Here is a 23,189-nt window from a genome sequence, read left to right as displayed (position 1 = left end):
CATGGGTGTCTGTGTGGGGACAAAAGTTGGAACTCAGTCTGAGGAGTTCTATGAGCAAAGTTACCCTCTCTGATCTATGTCCTGACTTTCTCAGTTTGATAGGTTTCTGCATGTATTCTAGCTCTTTCTTTCGGTACAGTGATAAACATACTCTACTTTCTCTCATTTCCTTAGTGAGTAGCTGAAGTCAGAAAAATCATCCCTAAATGTAGCATAGTGAAAAGACAAAAACACTTGGATTAGTACACTTAGGTCCGAACCACCCTAACCATCTAGCTATTTGATTTGGCGCAGAATATCTAACCTTCCTGAGCATCACTTTCCTTGTTCATAAAATATTAAAACCTGGTTTATGCTTGCGGTTATTAAATAAGACAGTGCACTGAAGTATACCACATAGCATGTTCTGAAAGTCAGCGGCATTCTCCATTTTAGCGTCACCACCAATTGTATATGAACTTAGAGTCACATTCCTTCTTTGAACCGCATCTTCATTTAGAAAGTGGTGTGACCAGACAAATGAGCTCTAAGAACCCTTTCCAGTTACAAGTCTACTCAACTCAGCCTTGCATCCAGGCCTATTTTTCCTTCAAGCCCCGCCCCAGGGGTCTGGCCGAATTTCTAGCGTTTACCACAGGATTCCCGAAGATGCTCCGAAGCTCTCATTCTTACACTGTATCGCCTTTTCTCTTTGCAATTGGCTCCCGCAGCCTCCTCCTTCCTCAATCATTTGCCTAAGGTGGCGCAGGGGCCCGCCCCTTCCCTCCCTCTCCACCAGTGATTGGCTTAGCGTCTGGCTCGTCCCCGCCTGCTCTTGACTGACAGCTGGATCCAGGCACCGCCCTCAATCCCTCGGCTCTTGCTCACTGGGGTAGCTGGGACCGTTAGCTCGCCAGGCTGGCAAGCTGCGGGGTCCAGCTCTGCGGTCGGCCGAGATGGAGACGATGCGAGCACAGCGGCTGCAGCCCGGCGTAGGTGTCGGCGGGAGAGGCACTCTGCGAGCGCTGCGGCCGGGGGTGACCGGGGCCCCGACTAGCGCCGCCACACCCCCCGCGGGCCCGCCGCCCGCCCCGCCGCCCCCCGCCCCGCCCCCGCCGCCGTTGCTCCTGGCTGGGGCCCCCGGGCTGCCCCTGCCCCCCGGCGCCTCGGGGAGCCCCGCCGTGCTGCGCGAGGCCGTGGAGGCGGTAGTGAGGAGCTTCGCCAAGCACACGCAGGGCTATGGCCGAGGTGAGTATGGGGGGGCTCCTCCTGCGGGACACACTCTAGGCAGGAGGCTGGCTCCACTGTCTTCCTGGTGGCTCCGCTTGGCGTCCAGCCCTCGCATGCATGCATTTCCTTTTGGGGAGTTTCCTTCTGGACACAGACACACAGACGAGACACTCTCTCTCTCTCTCTCTCACACACACACAGACGAGACACTCTCTCTCTCTCTCTCTCTCTCTCTCTCACACACACACAAACACACACACAGAGAGAGAGAGAGAGAGAGAGAGAGAGTCGGACTCCTTTCTTTTTTCAGACGTTACCCTCTTTTCTTTTCAACTTTTTCTGTCAGCAACAGAACTCCTGTGGGGTTAAGGTTTTAATGTCCTTCTCCCGCTAAGAACCGGGCCCTATTGTGTGGAGTCCTGTCCTTTATCTCAGACCCCGGGCACTTCTCATTCTACCCAGTCCTTCATTCCTCTCCGATTTCGGCAATTCCTGTACTCCGGCTCCTTAACCCTGACTTTGTAATTCTTCTCGTACGTATCCACCCCACCCTACCCCAGGAGATTTCCATCGCGACTTCAGACCTGCTGGAGAATTGGGTAGTGCTTTCAAAAGTCGCTCACATGAATCTTTTCTTTGAATCTGGACCCACACCATTGAGGCCGTGCCAGCTTCCTGTGACTCGGTGCCTCTCTTTAGTGTCTTTCAGTTTGGAGCCTCACAACTCGGGCCTCTGTCTGTCTGGCTCTGCGTTCCTGGCCCCTGCCCAGGAATTGAGGATAAATCTCAGGCCTTGGCTCTCTCAGTGCTAAATTCTGTGGAAGCGAGCCAGGCAGCAACCCTGTTTTGCTAAGAAACCTCCAGCTTAAAGATGCCTAATTTCTGGGAAGAGGGATGTGAGGATTTTCTTTGTTGTTTTTGTTTAAGCAATGTTAACCAATTTCCTGTCAGAATTCTGGTTCCAAATTCAGAGTTGAAGGGACAAGGAACACCCAGCGAAGGGTGTGTGACTCAGACTTTAAGTCTGGAATTTCAAACACATTACTTCTGTTTGCTTGATCGGGACCTCCTTGGACTGAAAGCAACTGGATCCTTTCTATTTTAATAGGAGAAAAGTTGCACGGCCTTCTTCTTTTCCTCCTCCTCCTCCTCCTCCAGCTCTGGCTGCTGTCCCTCCCTCCCTCCCTCCCTCCCTTCTTCCCTCCCTCCCTCCCTTCCTCCATTTCTTTCTTGGGGAAGCTGTAGTGGAAACAGCGGGAACAGGCTTTGGAGACCTGTCACTTGCTAGCGCTGTCTTTGGGGGAAGGGACTCATAACCTCGCCGGCCAACAGTTTCTTCAAGGGTTATGCTATGGATTAATTACAATTCTGCAACTGACACCATAATGGGCACTTAATATGATTGTTGGCTCGGATTTTCTGATTAGCTCTTCCTTAAGGACCTATGTCATTTTCACCTACTCTTAAATATTTGTATCTTTATAAAAAGCAAAGATTTCGATGGAAACAGATATTCAGATCGACTTTGCACCATGCCTAATGGTTCCTTTACTATTCATTTCCCTGCACTCTTGAGCCACTTTGAACTTCAGCTGTGGCCAGGACTCTGTAAGGCGCTGGGGGTACAAGAGGATATATTTCTGAAACTCGTGAGCCACCATAGTTACTTCCCAGACAGCTTCCTGGATTTAGCGAGGCTATGGATAGAACTGCCTTCAGCGATATCCTGCTGCTTCAGGTCTTTTACGTCAGTTCCGAAGGAAACATTCTTCTTCGGGGTGTAGTTGTAACCAGCAGTTACCCTAATTCTGAAGAGCCCCTCTTGGAAATGTCCAGGCATTTGGTGAACATCATAGAGAAATGTCCCCTCTTTTCTCGCCTGTGCTTCTCTGCCCTGAAGAGTCTCCGGTTTGTCGTCTAAGCTGGTTGCCTGGAAAACCATTTTAGTTTCCTTAGAAAGGATGAGGGAACAAAGGGCTTGCACTGACAAAGAGAAGTCAGTCGGATTCAGACTCTGTGGTGAGCCTCTCCTTCAGTCTCCCCACCTCCCACCACAGTCTTCTTTTTCTTGAGTTTCTTGTTTCCAGTCTGGGTGTCCAGCTAGTGCTGTAGGAGAATTTGGCTCTCTGCTGATTTGGCTCCAAGTCCTTCACCACATGGAACCACTTATTCTGCTTCAATTAATAGGCAAAGCTTCCACTGGCATGGACCCATATACCCTTGTGACTGATGGCATGATAGTCAGGGGATGGTTCTGTTGCCCTGAATATGATTTACTTTGGTTGCTGTCCAGATTGCTCTTTCATCTGGCAATACCTCCCACGTCATCTTTGCTTCACATCCTTCATCTTCTTTCTGACGGCTCCAAGCTTACCAATCCCACTGCTGTCTTTTTAGATTTACCTCCCCCAGTGTTGGATCTCAGCATCTAGACACACACATGTGCACGTGCACATGTGCACATACACACACACACACACACATACACACACACACACACACACACAAAAACACTTCCCTCTTCTCTTATTTCCATCATCTTTCCCACTCCCCATTCCCCTACCCATACCTGCTCAAAAGTCTCACACACTCTTGTGCTGGCTACTTTGTTTTGGTTTGATTTGGTTTTGAGACAAGGTCTTGATGTATAGCCTAGGTTGTCATGGAGCTCACTGTGTAGTTCAGGCTTTCGAGTTCATGGTGATTCCCCTGCCTCAACTTCCCTTCCCTGAGACTACAAGCATGTGCCATCATGCCTGGCTTGCTGTTGGATCTCACATTGTGTAGAATTTGGATTGGGGACATGACCTGTCATACAGTGGCTACGTGATCTTGGCGATGTTGCTTACTCTTTTTCGGCCTTATCTGTTCCAGTTATTCATTTAACAAACATTTACTGCTTGCCAGATGCAGTGGTGAACACGGCACATATTCAGTCTATCTTGATAGAGCTCAGTTGGCTTTTGAGAATGTGGAAGGATTAATGCCGCAATAAAGCAGATAGTACAATAGAAGGAGGGCTTGTCTGGGAGCCAAATGATTATTATTATTTCTTAATCCTGCTTCTGTAACTTCCAGTGTGTTCCTTAAGTTGTATTTTTTTTAAAAATGGATATTATAGTACTTGTCTTGATTTAAAGGTTTTTTTTTAATGTATGTAGGTGTTTTACCTGCATGCATATCTGTGTTTCATGTTCATGCCTGGTGCCCACAGAGACCAGAAGGATGTGTTGAGTCCCCAGGGACTGGACTTACAGATGGTTTTGAGCCACATTGTGGGTGCTGGGAATTGAACCCGGGTCCTCTGGAAGAGTAGTAAGTGAACCAGTGAACCAACCATCTCTCCAGCCCAATAATAAATAAATTTTGTGTGATCTTTTCTCCTTAGCTACTCTTTGTCATCAGAATCACAGACAGATTCTTTTTCTAAAGCTGTCACTGGAGCTAAACTGGTGCACATCTACACATCTACAATTTTTGGAAATATGGAATCAGCGCTCCTGTTCATTTCTTGTGGCTATAATAACAAAGCAACACAAATTCTGCTGCTTAAAACAGCAGTAATGAAATAAACAACATAAATGAAGTGTGTGAGGTGGTGCACATCTATAATCTTACTGGGGAGGTGGAGACAGAAGGAAAAATGGGAATTAATGACCATCCCTGGCTATATGGGGGAATTTGAGGCCAACTTGAGCTATGTGAGCCTTGTTTCAAAAAACTAAAGCACAAGAGTGTGTGTTCTTGTACAGTTCTGCAGGCCAGATGTCAGCATCAGTATCACTGGGTCAAGTGGGTGTTAGCAAGATCCTGCAAGAAAGTCTACTGTCCCTTGCCTTCTCCAGCCCCTGGTGGCAGTGACATTCCTGAGCCCTGATCATGACCACATGGTTTCGCGTGCCTCTGTGCCTTCTCCTCTTCTGTGCTTTGTCAAGTCTGAGCACCCCTAACAGTTTTGTTGCTGTTTCTTTTTGGTTTTGGAGACTGGATCTTACCTGTGTAGCTCTAGCCGACCTGGAAGTCATAATGCAGACCAGGCTAGCCTTGAACTCAGTGCTCCACTTGCCTCTGCCTCCCCGCACCACCAATGTAATCTAGGATGATTTCCATGAGTCAGATTCCTTAAACACACCGGCAAAGTCTTTTTCATGTGAGCTGATATCCACAGGTTCCAGGGATTGAATAAACACATCTTGGCGGGATGCACTATTTGGCTTTACTACGTCTCTGTCATACTATGTCCTTACTAAAGTCACTGCTACCTCACAATGCTGTCTTTCCAGAACTTCTGTGCACTATAGGTTAGGTATGGTCTTCTAAAAAGAAAAGGAAATCATAGATAAAATATTGTTAAGCAGCTTTGCTATTTTCCATAATATTTTCAATGAACCTCTGCAGCTTATTCTTGCAAACCTGTGTGAACAGGGAAAACTTCTTCCCTTGCCATGTCATCACCTGTTTATTATCTTTGAACTCCTTCATCCTTACCACAATATTGTCTTTATTCTTTTTTTGTCGTTTTTGTGGTTTTATTTAAACACAAATATAACACGCATGCAAGCCATCTCCTCATTCTCTTCGCTGCGCAGCCTGGCGTTGGGACTGGTGACCCTGATGACCGGCTGTGCTGCTCTTTCTACGATGGCTTTTCGGTTCTTGGAAGAAACATTGTGAGCAATCTCAGCACAGTAAGATTTGTTGCACATCAGCAGCACCTCCAGCTCCCTGACGTTGTGGACCAGAAATTTCCGGAAGCCGCTAGGCAGCATGTGCTTGGTTTTCTTGTTGCTCCCGTAACCAATGTTGGGCATTAGAATCTGGCCCTTGAATCTTCTCTGCACCCTGTTGTCAATCAAAACCTCTGGGCTTCCGCCAGTTTCGCTTAATTTTGACATATCAGTCTGATTGGTGCTGGATGAACTTCTTGGTCCTGTTTTTGACAATCTTGGGCTTCACCAGAGGCCGGAGGGCAGCCGTGATGCCGTAAAAAGAGCTATTCGTCTTCTTCTTTTTTTTTTTTTTTTTTTTTTTAATCTCTGTGTTTGTTTGGAGTTTTGCTCGTTTGTTTTGTTTTGTAAGGAAGGGTCTCAAGTAATCCTGGCTGACCCCAAACTTGGAATCCTTTCGGCTCAGCCTTCTCAGAGCTGGGATTATAGATGTGTGCTGCTTCCTCTGGCCCTTAATTATTCTTTTATTGTTACTGTTGCTCCTGTGTTACTCCCCTCATCCTCCACAGCAATTGGGAATTAAATCCAGAGCTGGAGCTTTGTGCATGGTGGACCAGCTCTCTACTACTTAACTAAATCCTCAGTCCCTGGATTTGTTCCCTGTTTTAGATCTAGTTTATGAGGTGTGTGTGTGTGTCTGTCTGTCTGTCTGTCTGGTCTGGATATGTGCAGGTGTGTGCATACCTCAACTCATGAGGAGGCCACATGTGGAATTGGATCCATCAGAGCTGAGGCTACAGGTATTTGGGAGACACTGGAGACACCTGGAGACACCTGGCTTGTTCTGTGGGTTCTGGGATCTGATTTCAGTTCTCTTGGTTGCTCAGCAAGTGTCCGTAACTCCTGAGCTATCTTTCCAGCCCCTCTTTTTTTTTTTCTTATGATTTCAAATATTCTGTAGTTTCATGGTGTCCTTGGGAAGCTAAGGGAAAGAGAGATTGGAGCTGGAACTTGTACCAAGGCTTCAAGGGTGCTAAGCATATATTCCTAACAACTGAGGTACAAGTCTACCCCATGTGTTATTTTAGTGTCTTTATCCCTGTGGATAGGATTTGTCACTAGCCTGCCTGCCTGCCTGCCTGCCTGCCTGCCTGCCTTCCTTCCTTCCTTCCTTTCATTCATTTATTTATTTTTGGTTTTTTGAGACAGGGTTTTTCTGTAGCTTTGGAGCCTGTCCTCGAACTCATACTGTAGACCAGGCTGGCCTCAAACTCACAGAGATCCGCCTGCCTCTGCCTCCTGAGTGCTGGGATTAAAGGCGTGCGCCACCACCGTCCAGCTACTAACATTTCATTTAGACAGTCAACTATTGTTTTATTTCCTACAGGTAAAACCTTAAACATCCCCTTTGTGTCGGCCCACCGCAGTATAAGGACTTAAACATTCTTCACCACTGGCTTTAGCTCAACCCAGCATCTGTCATTAACTACCACAAAACATTGCATCTGTCAAATATATATTCTGTTGAGCACATCTTCAAATATCTTATAGAAGCCATTATGTCTATGATTCCTCACTGAAAATCTGATTAAAAGCAAAACAAGAACAAACCTGCTGTGCAGTAGTAGCACACGCCTTCCGTCCCCGCACTCAGGCTGTGCAGTAGTAGTGCACGCCTTCCGTCCCAGCACTCAGGAGACAGAGGCAGGTGGGTCTCTTGAGTTTGAGACCAGCCAGGGCTACTACACACAGAGAAATGTCTGGAAAAAACAAAATAGGGGGCTGGAGAGATGGCTCAGTGGTTAAGAGCACTGCCTGCTCTTCCAAAGGTCCTGAGTTCAATTCCCAGCAACCACATGGTGGCTCACAACCATCTGTAATGAGATCTGGTGCCCTCTTCTGGCCTGCAGGCATACATACAGACAGAATTCTGAGAATACTATATACATAATAAAGAAAAGAAAAAACAAAACAACCAACCAACCAACTACAATAACAACAGGTCCAAACACATACAAAGCACACACACCTAGATCTATTATGAGAGTTTCAGGGAACTTGAGCCCCTGTGAAGCTCAAACATGGTTGGATCTTGATTTAGGTTTCTCAAACTGGAACAAACTTTGGCCTTAGGCTCCATAAATTTGTAGATTAGATTCGTAGATTTGTGCTGAGCCCTGGAGTAAGCTGCACTTCCTGAAGCCTAGCTGAGCTACTCCGGCTCCAGCTTCCCCCATCCCCACCATCACCCTACGAGCATTTTCAAATGTAGAACACAATTAAAGCAAACAAACAAAAAAGTGTGTCTCATTTCTCACTCAGTATTATGGAATTAGCTCCCCATTTACTTGAATAATCATTAAAAAACCAACTGTACTGTACTGTACTGTAGGACAGTGGTTAGTTTAACTAGATATGGAGCAGACATCAGCTTCTGAAGAGGCGCTTCCCCGTGGTGGCTCTCCCTTCTCTTTCTGTCCACTGTTTTCCCTGTTGTTTGCACGTTAGGGAGCTGTCACTGTGTCAAAGAGGGGGTGAGACTGAATGGATCACAATGGAAAGAACAAAGCTAGTGGAGCCCTGTGGGCTGGAGCAACTTGCAGAGCCTCGCCAAGCTCCAGGGCCGGAAGGAGAGAGAGCCTTTCCTTTTCATGTAGTCTTTTGATAGGAGAAGAATGAACGTTCTCTCAAGTCAGTGACAGATAGGATATGATGAAAGGCCTTATGCTGCGTTCCAAGCTGGCTGCCCGTGGGCTCTCTGCTTTAGTTTGCAAAACAGGTGAGAGCTGACTTATTGGCCACTCGGTTTTGGTCATCTTGCTGGCCAAGGTTGTGTGATGTTCTTACCCTCCCTAAAGACTAAGTTTTGTTTAATGAAAATGACTGGGTCAGATCCCTCTCCAGAAGCACAGCTGGCTCACAGCTTCCGTCCATCCCCACGGTGGCACACAGGCCAAGGCTCCCGTGGCTGGCCCAGTCGATGACAGAGCACAGCAGGGATGTTAGTGTAGGCACACGGGGTGAGATATGCAATTTCTCTGACATAAAGATTTCTTGACTTGGCCAAACCGTTTTTGGAACTACATTGCAACCTGAGCTTCTCAAATCTGACACAGCCTCTTTCCTTCCACACATCAGACCTCTGGGGCTGTCCCTTCCTTTGCCTACTTCTCCAGTGAATCTTTTGCGTATTCTAGGATAAAAAGAAACTGATCATGGCTTTGTTCACTTGAAGCGTAAATTTAGTGTCTTATTTCCTTGAATGGCAGTGTTGCCTAAAGCTTTAAGAACGCTGTGGGCTAGGTTGGCTATGCCTGTAATTCCGGAATTTAGGAGCCCAAAACAGAAATATCTCAAGCTCTGGGCCAGCTTGAATTACAAAGCAAGATTGTTTCTCACCAGGCGGTGGTGGCGCATGACTTTAATCCCAGCACTTGGGAGGCAGAGGCAGGCGGATCTTTGTGAGTTCAAGGCCAGCCTGGTCTACAGAGTGAGTTCCAGGACAGGCACCAAAGCTACAGAGAAACCCTGTCTTGAAAGACAAAAAAAAAAAAAAAAAAAAAAAAAAAAAAAAAAAAAAAAAAAAAAAAAAAAGAAGAAGAAGAAAGAAAAAGACTGTTTCTCAAAAACTAAGAGGCTGAAGAAATGGCTCAGCAGGTCTGGATTTGGTTCTTAGCACACACATGGCGGCTTTCAACCATCCAAAGTTCCAACTCCAGGGGACCTGATGTATGCTTCTGACCTCCATGGGTCCCTCATACATGGGTTCAGGCATACATTCAGGCAAAAACACTGACAAACATAAAAGAAAATAAATAAATCTAAAATTTTAGTGCTCTAAGTGGCCGAGCCATCTTTTCAGCACCACAGAAGAATTTTTAAATTAAACATTGTAACTCAATGCAATCCAAAAATATACTAATTTTATAACTACATACTGGGGAATGATGGGAAAGTCTTAAGTCTTTGTTTTCCCTAGTTAAACTATTATGTTCCCATAAGCTGAAAACTTTGTGTTAGAGACACATGCACGAGTCAGTCTCCAACCTAAGCTTCAGCCAGCTTTGTGGCAGCCGAGACACCAGGCGGCAGTGCTGCTGCAAGACTCCACAGCAGTGCTGTCAGAGACACCTTGCTGGGCACCTTGTGGTGACAGCACATTCAGAAGCCTGTTACTCTTCTGCTTCCCACTATCCTGACCCCATATAAAGTCACAACCTTTTAAGAAGGTTTAAGAAGCTAGGAGCTGGAACTGGGGAGGAGGCTGATTTATCAGCCTGGGTTTACTAATTTAAGTGGGGCTTTTTGTTGTTGTTTTGTTTTTTCGAGACAGGGTTTCTCTGTAGCTTTGGACCGTGTCCTAGAACTAGTTCTTGTAGACCAGGTTGGCCTCGAACTCACAGAGCTCCACCTGCCTCTGCCTCCTGAGTTAAAATTAGGCGTGCGTGCGCCACCACCGCCCGGCCTAATTTAAGTGTTTTTAAGCGCTGACCGGGAGCAAGAGACTTGGGCAGCCCCCCAGTCCATCCGCATTTGGCGCTGTTGTCCGTGCTGAGCTAGCTGCTTCTCTTGCAGTGAATGTGGTGGAAGCCCTTCAGGAATTCTGGCAGATGAAGCAGTCCCGGGGCGCCGACTTGAAGAACGGGGCTCTGGTGGTGTATGAGATGGTTCCCTCCAACAGCCCTCCCTACGTCTGCTACGTCACTTTGCCTGGGGGAAGCTGTTTTGGGAGTTTCCAGGTAAGAGCGGCAAGGCCAAGTGTGTACTGCTAATAAGGATTTTATTGGTTCTGCCCGAAGTCACGTGGTTGAGCCTCCAACTCTGGGCAAATCCTCCGGGCAAGCACCCGAGGCTTAGATGAGACCACAGAGGAGCCTCTTCAGCACACTTTCTTTCAGCCTGTAAAATCTCAAACCCATCTCAAACTTGAGCCGTTACGATTGTGCCCTTTTTACTGTGTCGGACTCCCAGCGCCTAACCTTTGTGTTAATCTGACTTCGACAACTGCACCCCAACTTCCTGCCATTCCTTCTTTTTAAACTGTGTATGGGTGTTTTAGCTTGTGTGTCTGTGCGGCACATATGTGGAGTGCCCAGATACTCTGGAACTGGAATCCCAGATGGTTGTAAGTTACCATGTGGGTGCTGGGAATCAAACCTGAGTCCACTGGAAGAGCAGCCAGTGCTCCCAACCACTGCTCGGATGTTATTTTTAATTATATGTGTCGGTGTGGGGGGAGTGTGTGAATGCAGGAACCACTGAAGCCTGAAGACGGTAGCAGATCCCCTTATGAGGTTCACAGCTGTAAATCTGAACTCAGGTCCTCTGGAAGAGCAAGGAGTGCTCTTAACTACCCAGTCATTTTTTGTCCGGTCCCTCTTCCTTCCTTTTATTCTTTTTAACATTTATTTATTTATTATGTACACTGTTCTGTCTGCATGTTTGCCTGCATCCAGAAGAGGGCGCCAGATCTCATTATAGACGGTTCTGAGCCACTATGTGGTTGCTGGGAATTGAGCTCAGGACCTCTGGAAGAGGTCTCCCCAGCCCCCCACTCCCCACCTTTTTTTTTTTATTATTAAAGTATTTTATGTAACCCAGCCTGGCCTCAAACTACGGAGTTAGGGACAATCATGTTGAACTGCTGATCCTTCTGCCTCCATCTCGGAAGTGCAGGGATTATTGGCATTGCACTATCAACGCCCTATTTGTGCAGTTCTTGGGGACAGATCCCACGACCTCCTGCATACTAGGCAAAACCTCCACGTGAACTACAGCCTTCTCCCCGGGTTGCATTGTCCTAAAAGTTTTCCCACCGCTACAGACACGGAAGACCGACAGTGGTGACAGAATAGATACTTTATAGGCCCGTGAGAAGTGGGAGGCGGGAGAGATGGTTTAGTCACCGTGAGCACCTGCTGCTCTTTCAGAGGACCACGTTCAGATCCCAGCACTCACATTGGACAGCTCCAGGGACCTGATACTCTCGTCTGGCCTCTACAGGCACTCACTCCTGTGTGGATTATAGTAAAGTGGTCCCACACTAGCTCAGAGTGGAGTATTATTTAGGGGTAGACTCACAGATCAGCAGTCCTGGCCACGCCCAGAATGGACTGATATCTTAAAGGCTATTGGCTGAAGAAGTTCCCACAGCACATCTCTCTCTCTCTCTCTCTCTCTCTCTCTCTCTCTCTCTCTCACACACACACACACACACACACACAAAGTAAAAAGAAATGTAGATTTCTATGAATATAATCAAGAATTGATTTTTCAGCTGGGCAGTGGTGGCTCATGCCTTTAATCCCAGAATTTGGGAGGTAGAGTAGGCCAGCCTGGTCTACAAAGTAAGTTCCAGGACAGCCAGGGATGTTACACAGAGAAACCCTGTCTCCAAAAACAAAAACAATTCAGACAGGAAGGCAACTTAAGAGTCTGGATAAGAATTTTTTTAATTTTTTTTTTTTTTTGGTTTTTTTGAGACAGGGTTTCACTGTGGTTTTGGAGCCTGTCCTGGAACTCACTCCTGTAGACCAGGCTGTCAGGCTGGCCTCCAACTCACAGAGATCCGCCTGCCTCTGCCTCCCAAGTGCTGGGGTTAAAAGTGTGCACCACCGCCTGGCTCTGGATAGGAATTTAAAGAGGACAATAGACACCTCTGATTAGTTTTCGGGTGACTGTATCACCTTTAGATAAGGTTGGAACCCTTGCTGTTTCCTGTAGCCAACACACTGGCAGGGGTGTGTTTGCTGAGATTTAGACAGTGAGGCTTCAATGCTGGAGGAAGAACAACCTTTATTTTGCCCCAAGCTAGAGCCTTTTATATCTTTAGGCAGCTGGCCCTTGCAACACTGAACACTGAGCAGCCAGAAACTGACGTCAAGGTCAGGGCATCGTGTTTGGAAGAACACTTCTGCTAAAAGCCACACAACAGAAGGAACACAAACATCCTTGTCAAATACTGGGTACAAGGAAGTTTAGCTGTCGGTCAGGGGGAGTGAGGGCGGCCAAGCCATCTGGGTACAGCCAGATCACAACAGCCCTCAGGCTTCCCCATCATATGATTTATAATGTATTCTTACTGATTGTCTCTTTAAGGGTTGCAGACTTTGTTCTTTTTCTTTTTCTGGCTCTGTAAATATGTATATCTGTGTGCATACACATAAGATTGAACCCAGGGCCTTGCAAACTATCTTTTTTCTTGTGCAGTATTAAAACCCTGCCACCCACTCCGACTTTAGCATAGATAAGCTCTCAGTTCTTGGCTTACACAGAAGGTCCGAAGGAAACCCTGTATTATTATTTACTTAGTTTGTCTTTCTGAGACAGGGTCTCTGTAGTCTTGGCATGCATTAGTATGCCTAGTTTGGAAGCTTTCTGACTCAGCACTTGAGCCATTTCAGATAAATAAAAGCCCAGGATGACTAATGTTTACATTTAGTTTTTCATTTTCATGTGTGTGATGTGCACATAGTGGGCACATGTACACATGTATGTATACATACGGAATCCTAGGTCGATGTGGGAAGACATCCTCAGTCTTCCACCCTACTTTTCGAGGCAGTCTCTCAAACCCAGAGTTTGCCAGCGTGGCTAGGCTCTCTGGCCAGCTTGCTCTAGGAATCCTATCTCTGGAGTTCCAAGGCTGGAGCCTCAGACTTTTGCTAAAGAATAATATGGTTCCTTCTTCTCACCTCCTCATAGTTTGAAGGGCAGTTTGAATTTTATGATGCTCATAAAGGAACCATTATTGTACTTTGATTTGTTGTTTTCTGGGAGTAAAATTATTTGTCCCTGGCCCCTTTTAGCTTGTTATTTAAATCCGCCTTGGCAGGTGAAATTCTCCCTGCTGGGTCTCTTCTTGGCTGACTTTTACAGAAGCAGTATTATGGGATAAAGTTTTTAAGAGACTGATAATAAAGTAGAAATAGGGAAACTAAAGAAACAGAAAGCCTTAGTGTGAACACATCAAGCTCCGTATGCCGTCTCAGAGGGAACTGTCCACTAAAGGAAATTAGGAGTAACCAATAGTGGTAGCTAAGTAACCAACATCTCCCACTGAATCATCAAGCCAATGTGATGGCACATGTCTTAACCCTAGCACTTGGGAGGCAGAGGGATCTCTGTGTGTTCAGGGCTAACCTGGTCTACACAGTGAGTTCCAGAACAGAGACCTTGTCTCAAAAAGTAAAAAGCCCCACTGCTCCTGTTAATCATGAATGGAAAAGGGTCCAGAGGCTTCTGCGACACCTGATGAAAAGACTAGTTATCCCAGAGCAGTGTGATGGGGGGGGGGGTTATCCCAGAGCAGTGTGATGGGGGGGTTATCCCAGAGCAGTGTGGTGGGGGGGGTTATCCCAGAGCAGTGTGATGGGGGGGTTATCCCAGAGCAGTGTGATGGGGGGGTTATCCCAGAGCAGTGTGATGGGGGGGGTTATCCCAGAGCAGTGTGATGGGGGCGGTTATCCCAGAGCAGTGTGATGGGGGGGGTTATCCCAGAGCAGTGTGATGGGGGGGGGTTATCCCAGAGCAGTGTGATGGGGGAGTTATCCCAGAGCAGTGTGATGGGGGGGGGAATCTGATGTTGGGAAGATCTAAGACTTCTGAAAATTGTATTTGCCCTGATACCATGTTGGTTGCAGTTTAAAACAATTTCCTGCTGCTTCCCTTGCTTTCCTCAGCCGGCCTTCCTTCCCTTAGCTGCCTGTCCCTGCATCTACTGTGGGGAAAGACATCTTCAGACTTAGACCCTATTGAGGTAGCTCCTGGGACCTGCCTGCTTACTGCTAAGAGTGAAGAGCAAGAATCCCAGATGGGTGCTTCTAACAGGTCATGGCCTGTCTTAATCTTGGGTTATCTAGAATTCAGACACCATCACCCAAAAAAGCAGGCCAAGAGCTGGCTTTTGAGTAGTTAGTTCTGTTGACAGTTTAAATAGAAGCATTTTCATGTCTTATGGTTATATGCTGACTTCAGCAGCCTTCCTTGCCCTGCATTCAATTTGGTATGAGCCAGTCATCTCCAATTCTTTAATGACTTCAGGATGTTGAGTCAAAGTTATGTTTTCAAACACCCCAGCCATTTCACAGCAATGCTCCGGAAAGTGTGATGAACACTACTGATTCATCCGTGGTGTCCAAATGTCTTCCTCCTCGGTGGCTTCCTTCCTGCTGTTCTTCCTCTCTCTTAGAGCCCATACGCACATGCTCTCATTCTTTCTCCCCCAACCCAGTTTTGCCCCACAAAAGCTGAGGCCCGGCGAAGTGCTGCGAAGATTGCGCTAATGAACTCCGTGTTTAATGAGCATCCATCCCGAAGAATCACTGATGAGTTTATTGAGAAGAGTGTCTCAGAGGCCCTGGCGTCCTTCAATGTAAATAACTTGCAAATGGGAGGAGGGAGAGCAGGGGGTGGGAGAGCTGGGGAACCCATGCATTTTTGTTCTTTTCTCTGTCTGCTTTTCTATTCTGTTTATTCTATTGATTTTTTGTGTGTGTTGTGTGCCCCATGTCTGTCTTTAATTCTAGATCTGTGTTTTTATGTTTAATGATTTGTCTTTGTGTTTCTTTTTATTTGTTATGTATACAGTATTCAGCCTGCATGTATGCCTGCAGGCCAAAAGAGGGCACCAGATCTCATTACAGATGGCTGTGAACCATCATGTGGTTGCTGGGAATTGAACTCAGGACCTCTGGAAGAACAGCCAGTGCTTTTAACCTCTGAGCCAGTTTTCCAGACAGTATCTAGATACTTTTAATTTAAGATTTGTGGGATTAAAAATCATATTAAAATTTTTTAAATTATAATGATAGTCATGGTGATACAGACCTTTAGTTCTAACACTCCGGAGGCAAATAGATGTATGTGAGTTCCAGAATAGCCAGGGCCATAGAGAGAAACTATCTCAAACAAACAAAAATAATAATGAAATTTTATCATGTTTATATGCATGCCATGGCACATCTATCAGAGGACAACTTCTGGGAGGCCATTGTGGTTTTCTCCTTCAGCCGTGAGGAGTCCTGTATCAAACTCGGGTTTCCAGGTGTGGAGGGAAGTATCTTTAAGTGCTGAGCCCTCTTACTGGTTTCACTGGTCCCAATTTATGGAATTTTAGAGCTATGAAAATAATGAAATAGTTTCATGCTTGAATTTTACTTCTCCTAAGTTTGGTTTAAAAATTTCAGTTCCTCCCTGGGGGACGGAGGGGAAGGAGGGGGGGAGTGGGGGGAGTGGGAGGGTGTTGGGAGGGGGGGCGGAATTGGAAACTTTTATAATTTAATAAAATTTACTATAAAAAAAAAAAAAAAAAAAAAAAAAAATTTCAGTTCCTGTTCCTTTAAGACAGGCAGCTCTGCAACATGGGTTGGGGAAAGATTCCCTCCCCTTCTATCAGCAGGTGTTGATGGCCAGGCAGTGGTGGGCACACCTTTAATCCTAGCACGTGGGAGGCAGAGGCAGGCAGACCTTTGTGAGTTTGAGGCCAGCCTGGTCTACAGAGGGAGTTCCAGGACAACCAGGGCTACACTGAGGCTACACTGAGTGGGAACACAGTTCCTGCCCCTCATCAGCTGCAACACTCAGAGTGGTCCCTGCTCCTCCTGGGCAACGCAGTACACTGGGCCCTGAGGATGCAGGTTAGGGAGAACCGGCCCCGCCCCTTGCTCTTCCCTACAAGGGGTATACTAGCTGAGGCAATGATGGAGAGCCCACCATGGTGGCAAAAACGGGAAAGCTGGTGGGCAGACCAACCCTGCGACTAACTACCCAGGCCCAGAACCAGGGTTATGTGTTGGCGCACCCCAACATCCACCTCATCTGTGTTAGATCTGGTGGTGGTGAGGGGTGTGCCAGCCCTGTGGACCCAGAGCTGTAGGCTCTCCAGGACACAGGGCAGCAACAGGATGTCCAGGTAGAGCCCCAGTGAGGGTACAGTCAGTGGCGCAGCAGGGACCAGGGGCCTTGAACGCCTGCATCTGAAACTGTATGGATAACGGGGTTTACTGCGTGACTCACCGTTGTCACAGTGCAGCTTCCATAACAAAAATTCCCTCTTCTTCCTTTCTTCCCCCCCTTTCTCTAAAATTTTATTTTGTTTTATTTTGGGGTGGGGAGGGAAATGGGCGGGATTGGGAGGCATGGTGTGAAAATCACAAAGAATAAATTTAAAAAAGCAAAACAAAACAAGGTAGCTCTGTGAGTGGAGACTGGCAGATCCCCAGAACTTGATGGCCATTCATTGAACCCAATCATAGTGCTCAGAGTTTACTTGTAAATTAAATGGAGGGACAGAGAGGGGAAGAGACCCAGTCAATCTCCAGCCTCCACACTGGTGTGCACACAGAATAGACTCTTAAGCTATTTATTTTTATTTCAGTGAAGCAACTGGAAAATTTAAAATCAAACATGGAGGCTTAAAAAATGGCTCAGCAGTTAAGAGCACCTGCTTTCTCGGAGGACCCAAGTTCAGGTCCCTGTGCCAGGCAGGCTGCAGGGAACTCCACTTCCAAGGGGATCTGCTGCCTTCTTCTGGCCTCTGTTGGCATTTGTACACATCACAGACACACACACCAGCTTTTAAAAATTCTTTTTAAAAAAAATTAAGTATGTGGCTCATGAAGGGCTGGGGAATGGGTCAGCAGATAAAAGCATTTGCCTTGCAGGCAAGAGGTCCTTAGTTTGATCCCCAAAGCCCACTTAAAATGCTAGTGTGGCGGCTCACATGTGTAGCCCCAGAGCTGGGTATCCCTAGGGCTCTTGGCTCAGTCTAGCATAACTGGTAAGCCTGAGGCCAACAACAGTCTGTCTCAGAGGAGGGGTCAGTGCTCCTCAGGAGTAACTCCAGATGAGTACACATACACATGTGCACATGCACGCACATGTGCACACATGAGCGCGCACACACACACATGCATAAAAATGTTACTAATTTCTACTGGATAATGCTGGTCAAAGTGGTAATTCTGATTGACCCCCTACTTGTCTTTTTCATTCCTGTTACCAGGGTAACAGAGAGGAAGCTGACAACCCAAATACAGGGATTGGTGCTTTTCGATTCATGCTGGAATCTAATAAGGGCAAGTCAATGCTGGAGTTCCAGGTACTGTCCCACCTACTTCCCTGGCTCTAATCACTGCAAGTCCAGTGTCACCTACTCATCTCTACCTTACTGTTCTGAGGGCAGGGCAGGGAGGCAGATGGAGAGAAGGTGGTTAGATTTTCAAAGTACAGTTAGTTACCTTTCTTCCCCCAAGGGCACACCAGAGTTGGTGATTAGATATTAGATGCTTCCAAAAATACATTTTGTCCCATTTGATTCTGATGTGGTATAACTTAAAATCACTATCCTGACTGTATCAGCCAGGATTATCTGGAGAACCAGGACAGAATGCACTCTGCTCTTCTCTCTCTCTCTCTCTCTCTCACACACACACATACACACACACACACACACACACACAATTTATTAGAGTGACTTATAGGCTGTGGTCTGACTTTTCCAATGAAGTCTGTCTCCAGTAATCCAGGAGTTGTCCAGTAGAGATTGGATGTCTTAGCTGGTCTTCAGTGTATACCAGAATCCCAAAGCAGGCTCTAATACCAGTGAAGGGATGGCCACACTGGTGAAAGCAGGCTTCCTTCCTCCATGTCCTTATATAGGCCGCCACAGTGTGGCCCGGATTTAGGGGAGGTGTGTTGTGTTGTTCCCACTCCAAATGATCCCATCAAGAAAAGTCCCTCAGAGTGCACCAGCAGCTTGGGGTTTAGTTAATTCCAGGTATCAAGTTAACAACCAAAATTAGCGATCACACGAGGATTTCCCATCTTCTTTCCTCAGGAGCTCATGACAGTTTTTCAGCTGCTGCACTGGAATGGCAGCCTCAAGGCCATGAGGGAAAGACAGTGCTCTCGACAGGTAGGAGTCAGCGGAGGGAAAAGTGTGAAGAGCTGCTTTGGGCTTTAAATGGCTGCCAGGCCGTCGCTGCTTTAGGCCCTACTTCAGCATCCTCTTTGCTCTCACATTCTTTCATCATTTTCCTTTGTCGAGACAGGGTTTCTCTGTGCGGCCCTGGCTGTCCTGGAACTCGCTCTGTAGACCAGGCTGGCCTCAAACTCAGAGATCCGCCTGTCTCTGCCTCCTGAAGGCACCAGTCTGTCCTGGTATTCTTTGCTGTCTGAATGTCATTGTGGCCCTTTTACCTTGCTTCCCCACTATGAAGTTTCCCTTAGGAAACTCTTTGACTGAACTGGGTTTGGTAGCTCATACCTTTAATCCCAGCACTTAGGAGGCAGAGGCAAGTGGATCTCTGAATTCTAGCAAGTTCCATGGTAGCTTGTGCGACATTGTGAGACCCTGTCTCAAAACAAAACAAACAGCCTCCTTGGCCTCTGTCTCCTAGCTGCCAGGACATGAACTAGTCTGCCCCACCACGGCTCCCTTCCAAGATGAGCGGACAGCTCTGAAACCGCCCCATTCTGGTGTCCTTCTCACTAAGAACCAGAGGACCAAGTCTATCACATTAAAGCACAGATCAGCCTTCAGTGACCCATGGAACTTTCAGTTCCTTCTGTAACAAGGAGCTGGCTGGAGCAGAAGAAATGAAATAAATGAAATAAAATAATTTTGGCAAGTTATGGGCATTCCTACATCCCCTTGAGCAAGTGTGCTGAGGTTTTCATTTAGGAGATTTTGTTGTTTTTAAAAGATGACCACATTTCCCACCTAAGTCAGATACCTTCTGCGTGCTGCTGGAGCATTGAAGGTGTGGTCCCCCAGCTCAGAGCTTTCACTGTGCTCCCCATGTCAGAGCCCCTGTGCCTTCCTCATCTGTGCGTACATCCAAGCTCCCCCCACTACTGCTTTACTTAAACTCTTATAACATAAGGGAAAATAAATCTTTGTAGTCATGTGCTAACTTCAGTTCCAACTATGCTATACTGTATAGATACATGTCTGTCTGTTGGGTCCCTGTGCTATAATGTGTAGGACATGTGCCTGTCTTTTGAGGTCCTGTGCCATGATGTGTAGGACATGTGTCTGTCTATTGGGGTCCTTGCTATAATGTGTAGGACATTTGCCTGTCTATTGGGGTCCTGTGCTATAATGTGTAGGACATGTGCCTGTCTATTGGGGTCCTGTGCTATAATGTGTAGGACATGTGCCTGTCTATTGGGGTCCTGTGCCATGATGTGTAGGACATGTGCCTGTCTATTGGGGTCCTGTGCTATATGATGCTTTTTACCTTCTCAGTGACCTCTGCATTCCTCTCCCTGACTAGGAGGTGTTGGCTCATTATTCGCACCGGGCCCTGGATGATGATATTCGCCACCAGATGGCTTTGGACTGGGTGAACAGGGAGCAGAGTGTGCCAGGGGCACTGTCTAGAGAGCTGGCCTCCACTGAGCGGGAGCTGGATGAAGCCCGGCTGGCGGGCAAGGAGCTGCGCTTCCACAAGGAGAAGAAGGACATCCTCATGTTGGCTGCTGGGCAGCTGGGCAATATGCATTCCTCCAGCTGCTAAGCATCTGTCCTCACCTGCCATGCCCTTCAGCCCTTTTTTTGTATGTCTCCTTTCTAAGACGTAGGACGATTTCTGTATATACTTTCTCAATTTTATACTTTTAAATATAGAGATATATGTATAAATCCTACAGCTGGATTCCTGTTTGCGGAGACCCCTTTTCTAACCCCCGTTTGGGGATGTAGTTACTTTGCAGTACCACTGTTCCGTGTGAGAGCTTTGCTGGCTCGGCACCTGCAGAGGAGGAACAGGAGTCGCTCCTGTAGCACAGCACACTTTACTGAGTGTTCCTGTCTCTTTTTCTTAAAAAGCAGCCAGCCCGCCAGGTGGTGGCTCATACCTTTAATGGCAGCACTCAGGAGGCAAAGGCAGTTTGCCTTTTCAAACTCTGTGAGTTTGAGGCCAGCCTGGTCTACAGAACAAGTTCCAGAACAGCCAAGGCTACACAGAGAAACTCTGTCTCAAAAAGCCAAAAACAACAACAACAAAAAAACAGCAATCAGGTGTGAGTGTGATGACTCGTAGCCGTCACCTCTGCACTCAGCAGTCTGTGAAGGCGGCCAGCCTGGACTACACAGTTACAGGGCAGCGTGGGCTCCAGGGTGTAAGACCGTCTCAAACCCCTCTTCTACATACGAGACAAGAGTCGGATAAGGAGTATGTGTTCCACCCTCACCCATGTTTGCTTTCTCCGTACTGAAATGGTGTGTGTCGAGCTTTGGCTCGAGGTGGACCTTCTGGCGCTCCTCTCCTGCTCTTTCCTCCTTCCTTGCCTCCAAATGCTCCTTTGTTTGGGGGCTTCCCTACCTTATCCAGAAGGAACAGGAGATCTGGCTTTTTTGTTTCGTGAGACATCTTACTAAGTAAGTAGCCCTGGCTGGCCTGGAGCTCCTTCTGTAGACTAGGAGAGCTTCATACATGTGGCGGTATTCCTGCCGAGGTCCTGGGCATGTGTCACCATGCCTGGCTTGGCTTTTATTTTGAAGTCACTCCTGACAAACTGCTCAAGAACAAGAGAATTCTAAACCCAATGGAGGGTGGGGATGGACACCAGTCCCTAAACTCTTCTGGCCTTATCGCTACCTTCCAGCCGAGTGCTTTCTGCTGTAAGAGGAGCCTAGGGCTTCGGCTGCTTACCTTTACCATTCTGTGCCACTTCTCCCTGCCCATCATATGTGGTAAGGCTACACACATGCGCACACACTTCTTCTTCCCATTTCATTTTGTTTATGTAGCCCAGGCTAGCCTCAAACTCTCCTTGCAGCTGAGAATGACCTTGAACTCCTGAGCCTCCTGCACCCACTGTGCTGGGATTACAATGGAGTACCACCTCACCTGCCTTAACCCTTCCTTCAATGATTGGAAGAAGTATTCTGCTCTTTAGAAGCTGTTATCTGGTCTGTGTAGTGAGAACCATGGTCCTCTCAGACCCACCGAGTTGTGCTGTTTACTCTTAGATTCTCATTTCCTGTGTCTTCCTCCTTTTCCTCCACATTGCCTGTGAGAATGTGACTTGATGAAACTTGGATGAGAATGTGGTTCTTCCTAAGTGGAACCTTGGGCGCCTGCAGGAGAGGAAAGAGAACGAGGTACTTGTGTGTGCAGAGAGAGATGTCTTGAAGGCAGAGCTCTGTGCTTTTGGAGACTTTTATGGAGTAAGCTGTTCCCCTTGTTTCCGGGATCTCCGCTACACTGTTATTGTTCACTGCACTTTCTATCATTTTAATGCTACTATAATTTGACTTCTCATTTAACAGTTGTGATTTGTTTATTGATTAGGAACTGGGCCTGGTGATGCAGGTCTGTAATCCCAGTTACTCTGGAGGATAAGGCAGGAAGATCAGAAATTCAAGGTACATCCCAGCTAGAGTGAGTTCAGAGGCAACCTGGGTAGCTTAGCAAGACTGTCTCAAAAATATGAAGTAAAAACAGGGCTGGGGATATAGCTTAGCCACGGGGTTTGACGGGTTTGTGAAGCCTGAGTTTAATTTCTACTGCAGAAAGGGTGGGGGGGAGAGTGGGAGATTTGGGGGGAGGAGGGGAAGAAGGGGATAGATTAGATCACAGCTCACTTGGCAGGAGCAAGGTGAAAAGCAGCTTTCTTGCTTTTGAAATCATCTTTGTGACAAGGACACATGGGGTCAGGTCGTGAGCCCAGGGACAACAGTGTCAGTGCTTAGAAAAGGGTTCCTCCATTCCTCTAACCCTGCCTCTTTATTTCACAAAGCAGACTGGGTCGGAACAGAGGCTCCCATATTACACGGTCAGTGCACCTGTCTTAAATTGGTATCTATAACCCAGAAGTCACGAACCCTCCCACTTCTCCTGTGCGCCGTTCTTTGTTAAGATGTGTTAAGGGGTATGTGCTTGGGGAAGAATTGTCTTTGCACCTTCTGGATTTATTTTTCTCAAAAACCCAAGACTCCAAAAAACATGAGAAAAATTGTTTTGTCCACTTTTGATGTTGAAGATTTTAGTTATCTTTTTGGTACTTTCTATGTATTTTATATGTAAAATTTTACACAATTAAAAATGGGTTTTGTCTAGTAAGCCAGAATGACTTTTTTTTTCTCCTGTGATAGGATCTCGTGTGGCTTCCAGCTTGCTGTGTATCTAAAGCTAGCCTTGAATATTTCATCCTCCTACCTCCACTCACCAAATAATGAGATCAGGGCCGTGTGCCACTCAGCCTGATTGCTGTTTTTTTGTTTGGTTTTTCGAGAGAGGGTCTTACTATGGAGCCACAGACAGCCTGGAACTTGCTATGTAGATCAGGATGGCTTCAAACTTG

At 46.9% G+C, this 23,189-nt stretch overlaps 1 protein-coding gene and 1 pseudogene across 2 annotated transcripts; one reads left to right on the top strand and one right to left on the bottom strand.

Moving 5' to 3' along the window:
• The first annotated feature begins 855 nt into the window (after nt 1-855).
• Lix1l (limb and CNS expressed 1 like) lies at nt 856-22,948 on the top strand. Of its 2 annotated transcripts, XM_085677971.2 has the most exons (6): nt 861-1,227; nt 10,452-10,615; nt 15,109-15,249; nt 17,881-17,976; nt 18,715-18,792; nt 20,156-22,948. In XM_085677971.2, the coding sequence occupies exons 1-6, from the start codon at nt 936-938 to the stop codon at nt 20,396-20,398; spliced, it is 1,014 nt and encodes a 337-aa protein (XP_085534097.1). In that variant the 5' UTR covers nt 861-935; the 3' UTR covers nt 20,399-22,948. The 2 variants fall into 2 exon arrangements, with proteins under 2 accessions (XP_085534098.1, XP_085534097.1); XM_085677972.2 differs by lacking the exon at nt 15,109-15,249 and having other exon boundaries at nt 856-1,227.
• LOC146891291 (large ribosomal subunit protein eL32 pseudogene) lies at nt 5,739-6,219 on the bottom strand (annotated as a pseudogene).
• Nucleotides 22,949-23,189: the final 241 nt, after the last annotated feature.

Source organism: Myodes glareolus, chromosome 17, assembly GCF_982192425.1.
Source record: "Myodes glareolus chromosome 17, mMyoGla1.1, whole genome shotgun sequence".
NCBI classification, from domain to species: domain Eukaryota; kingdom Metazoa; phylum Chordata; class Mammalia; order Rodentia; family Cricetidae; genus Myodes; species Myodes glareolus.
Note: the sequence above shows the minus strand (reverse complement) of the source record. Positions and strands in the feature narration are given on the sequence as shown.

Excerpts from the sequence above, each read along its gene's own strand:
- Lix1l (XM_085677971.2), top strand. The coding sequence starts at position 936 with ATGGAGACGATGCGAGCACAGCGGCTGCAGCCCGGCGTAGGTGTCGGC. Across the intron at positions 15,250-17,880 it reads AGGCCCTGGCGTCCTTCAAT|GGTAACAGAGAGGAAGCTGA; the intron begins GTAAATAACTTG and ends TCCTGTTACCAG. Across the intron at positions 17,977-18,714 it reads AGTCAATGCTGGAGTTCCAG|GAGCTCATGACAGTTTTTCA; the intron begins GTACTGTCCCAC and ends TTCTTTCCTCAG.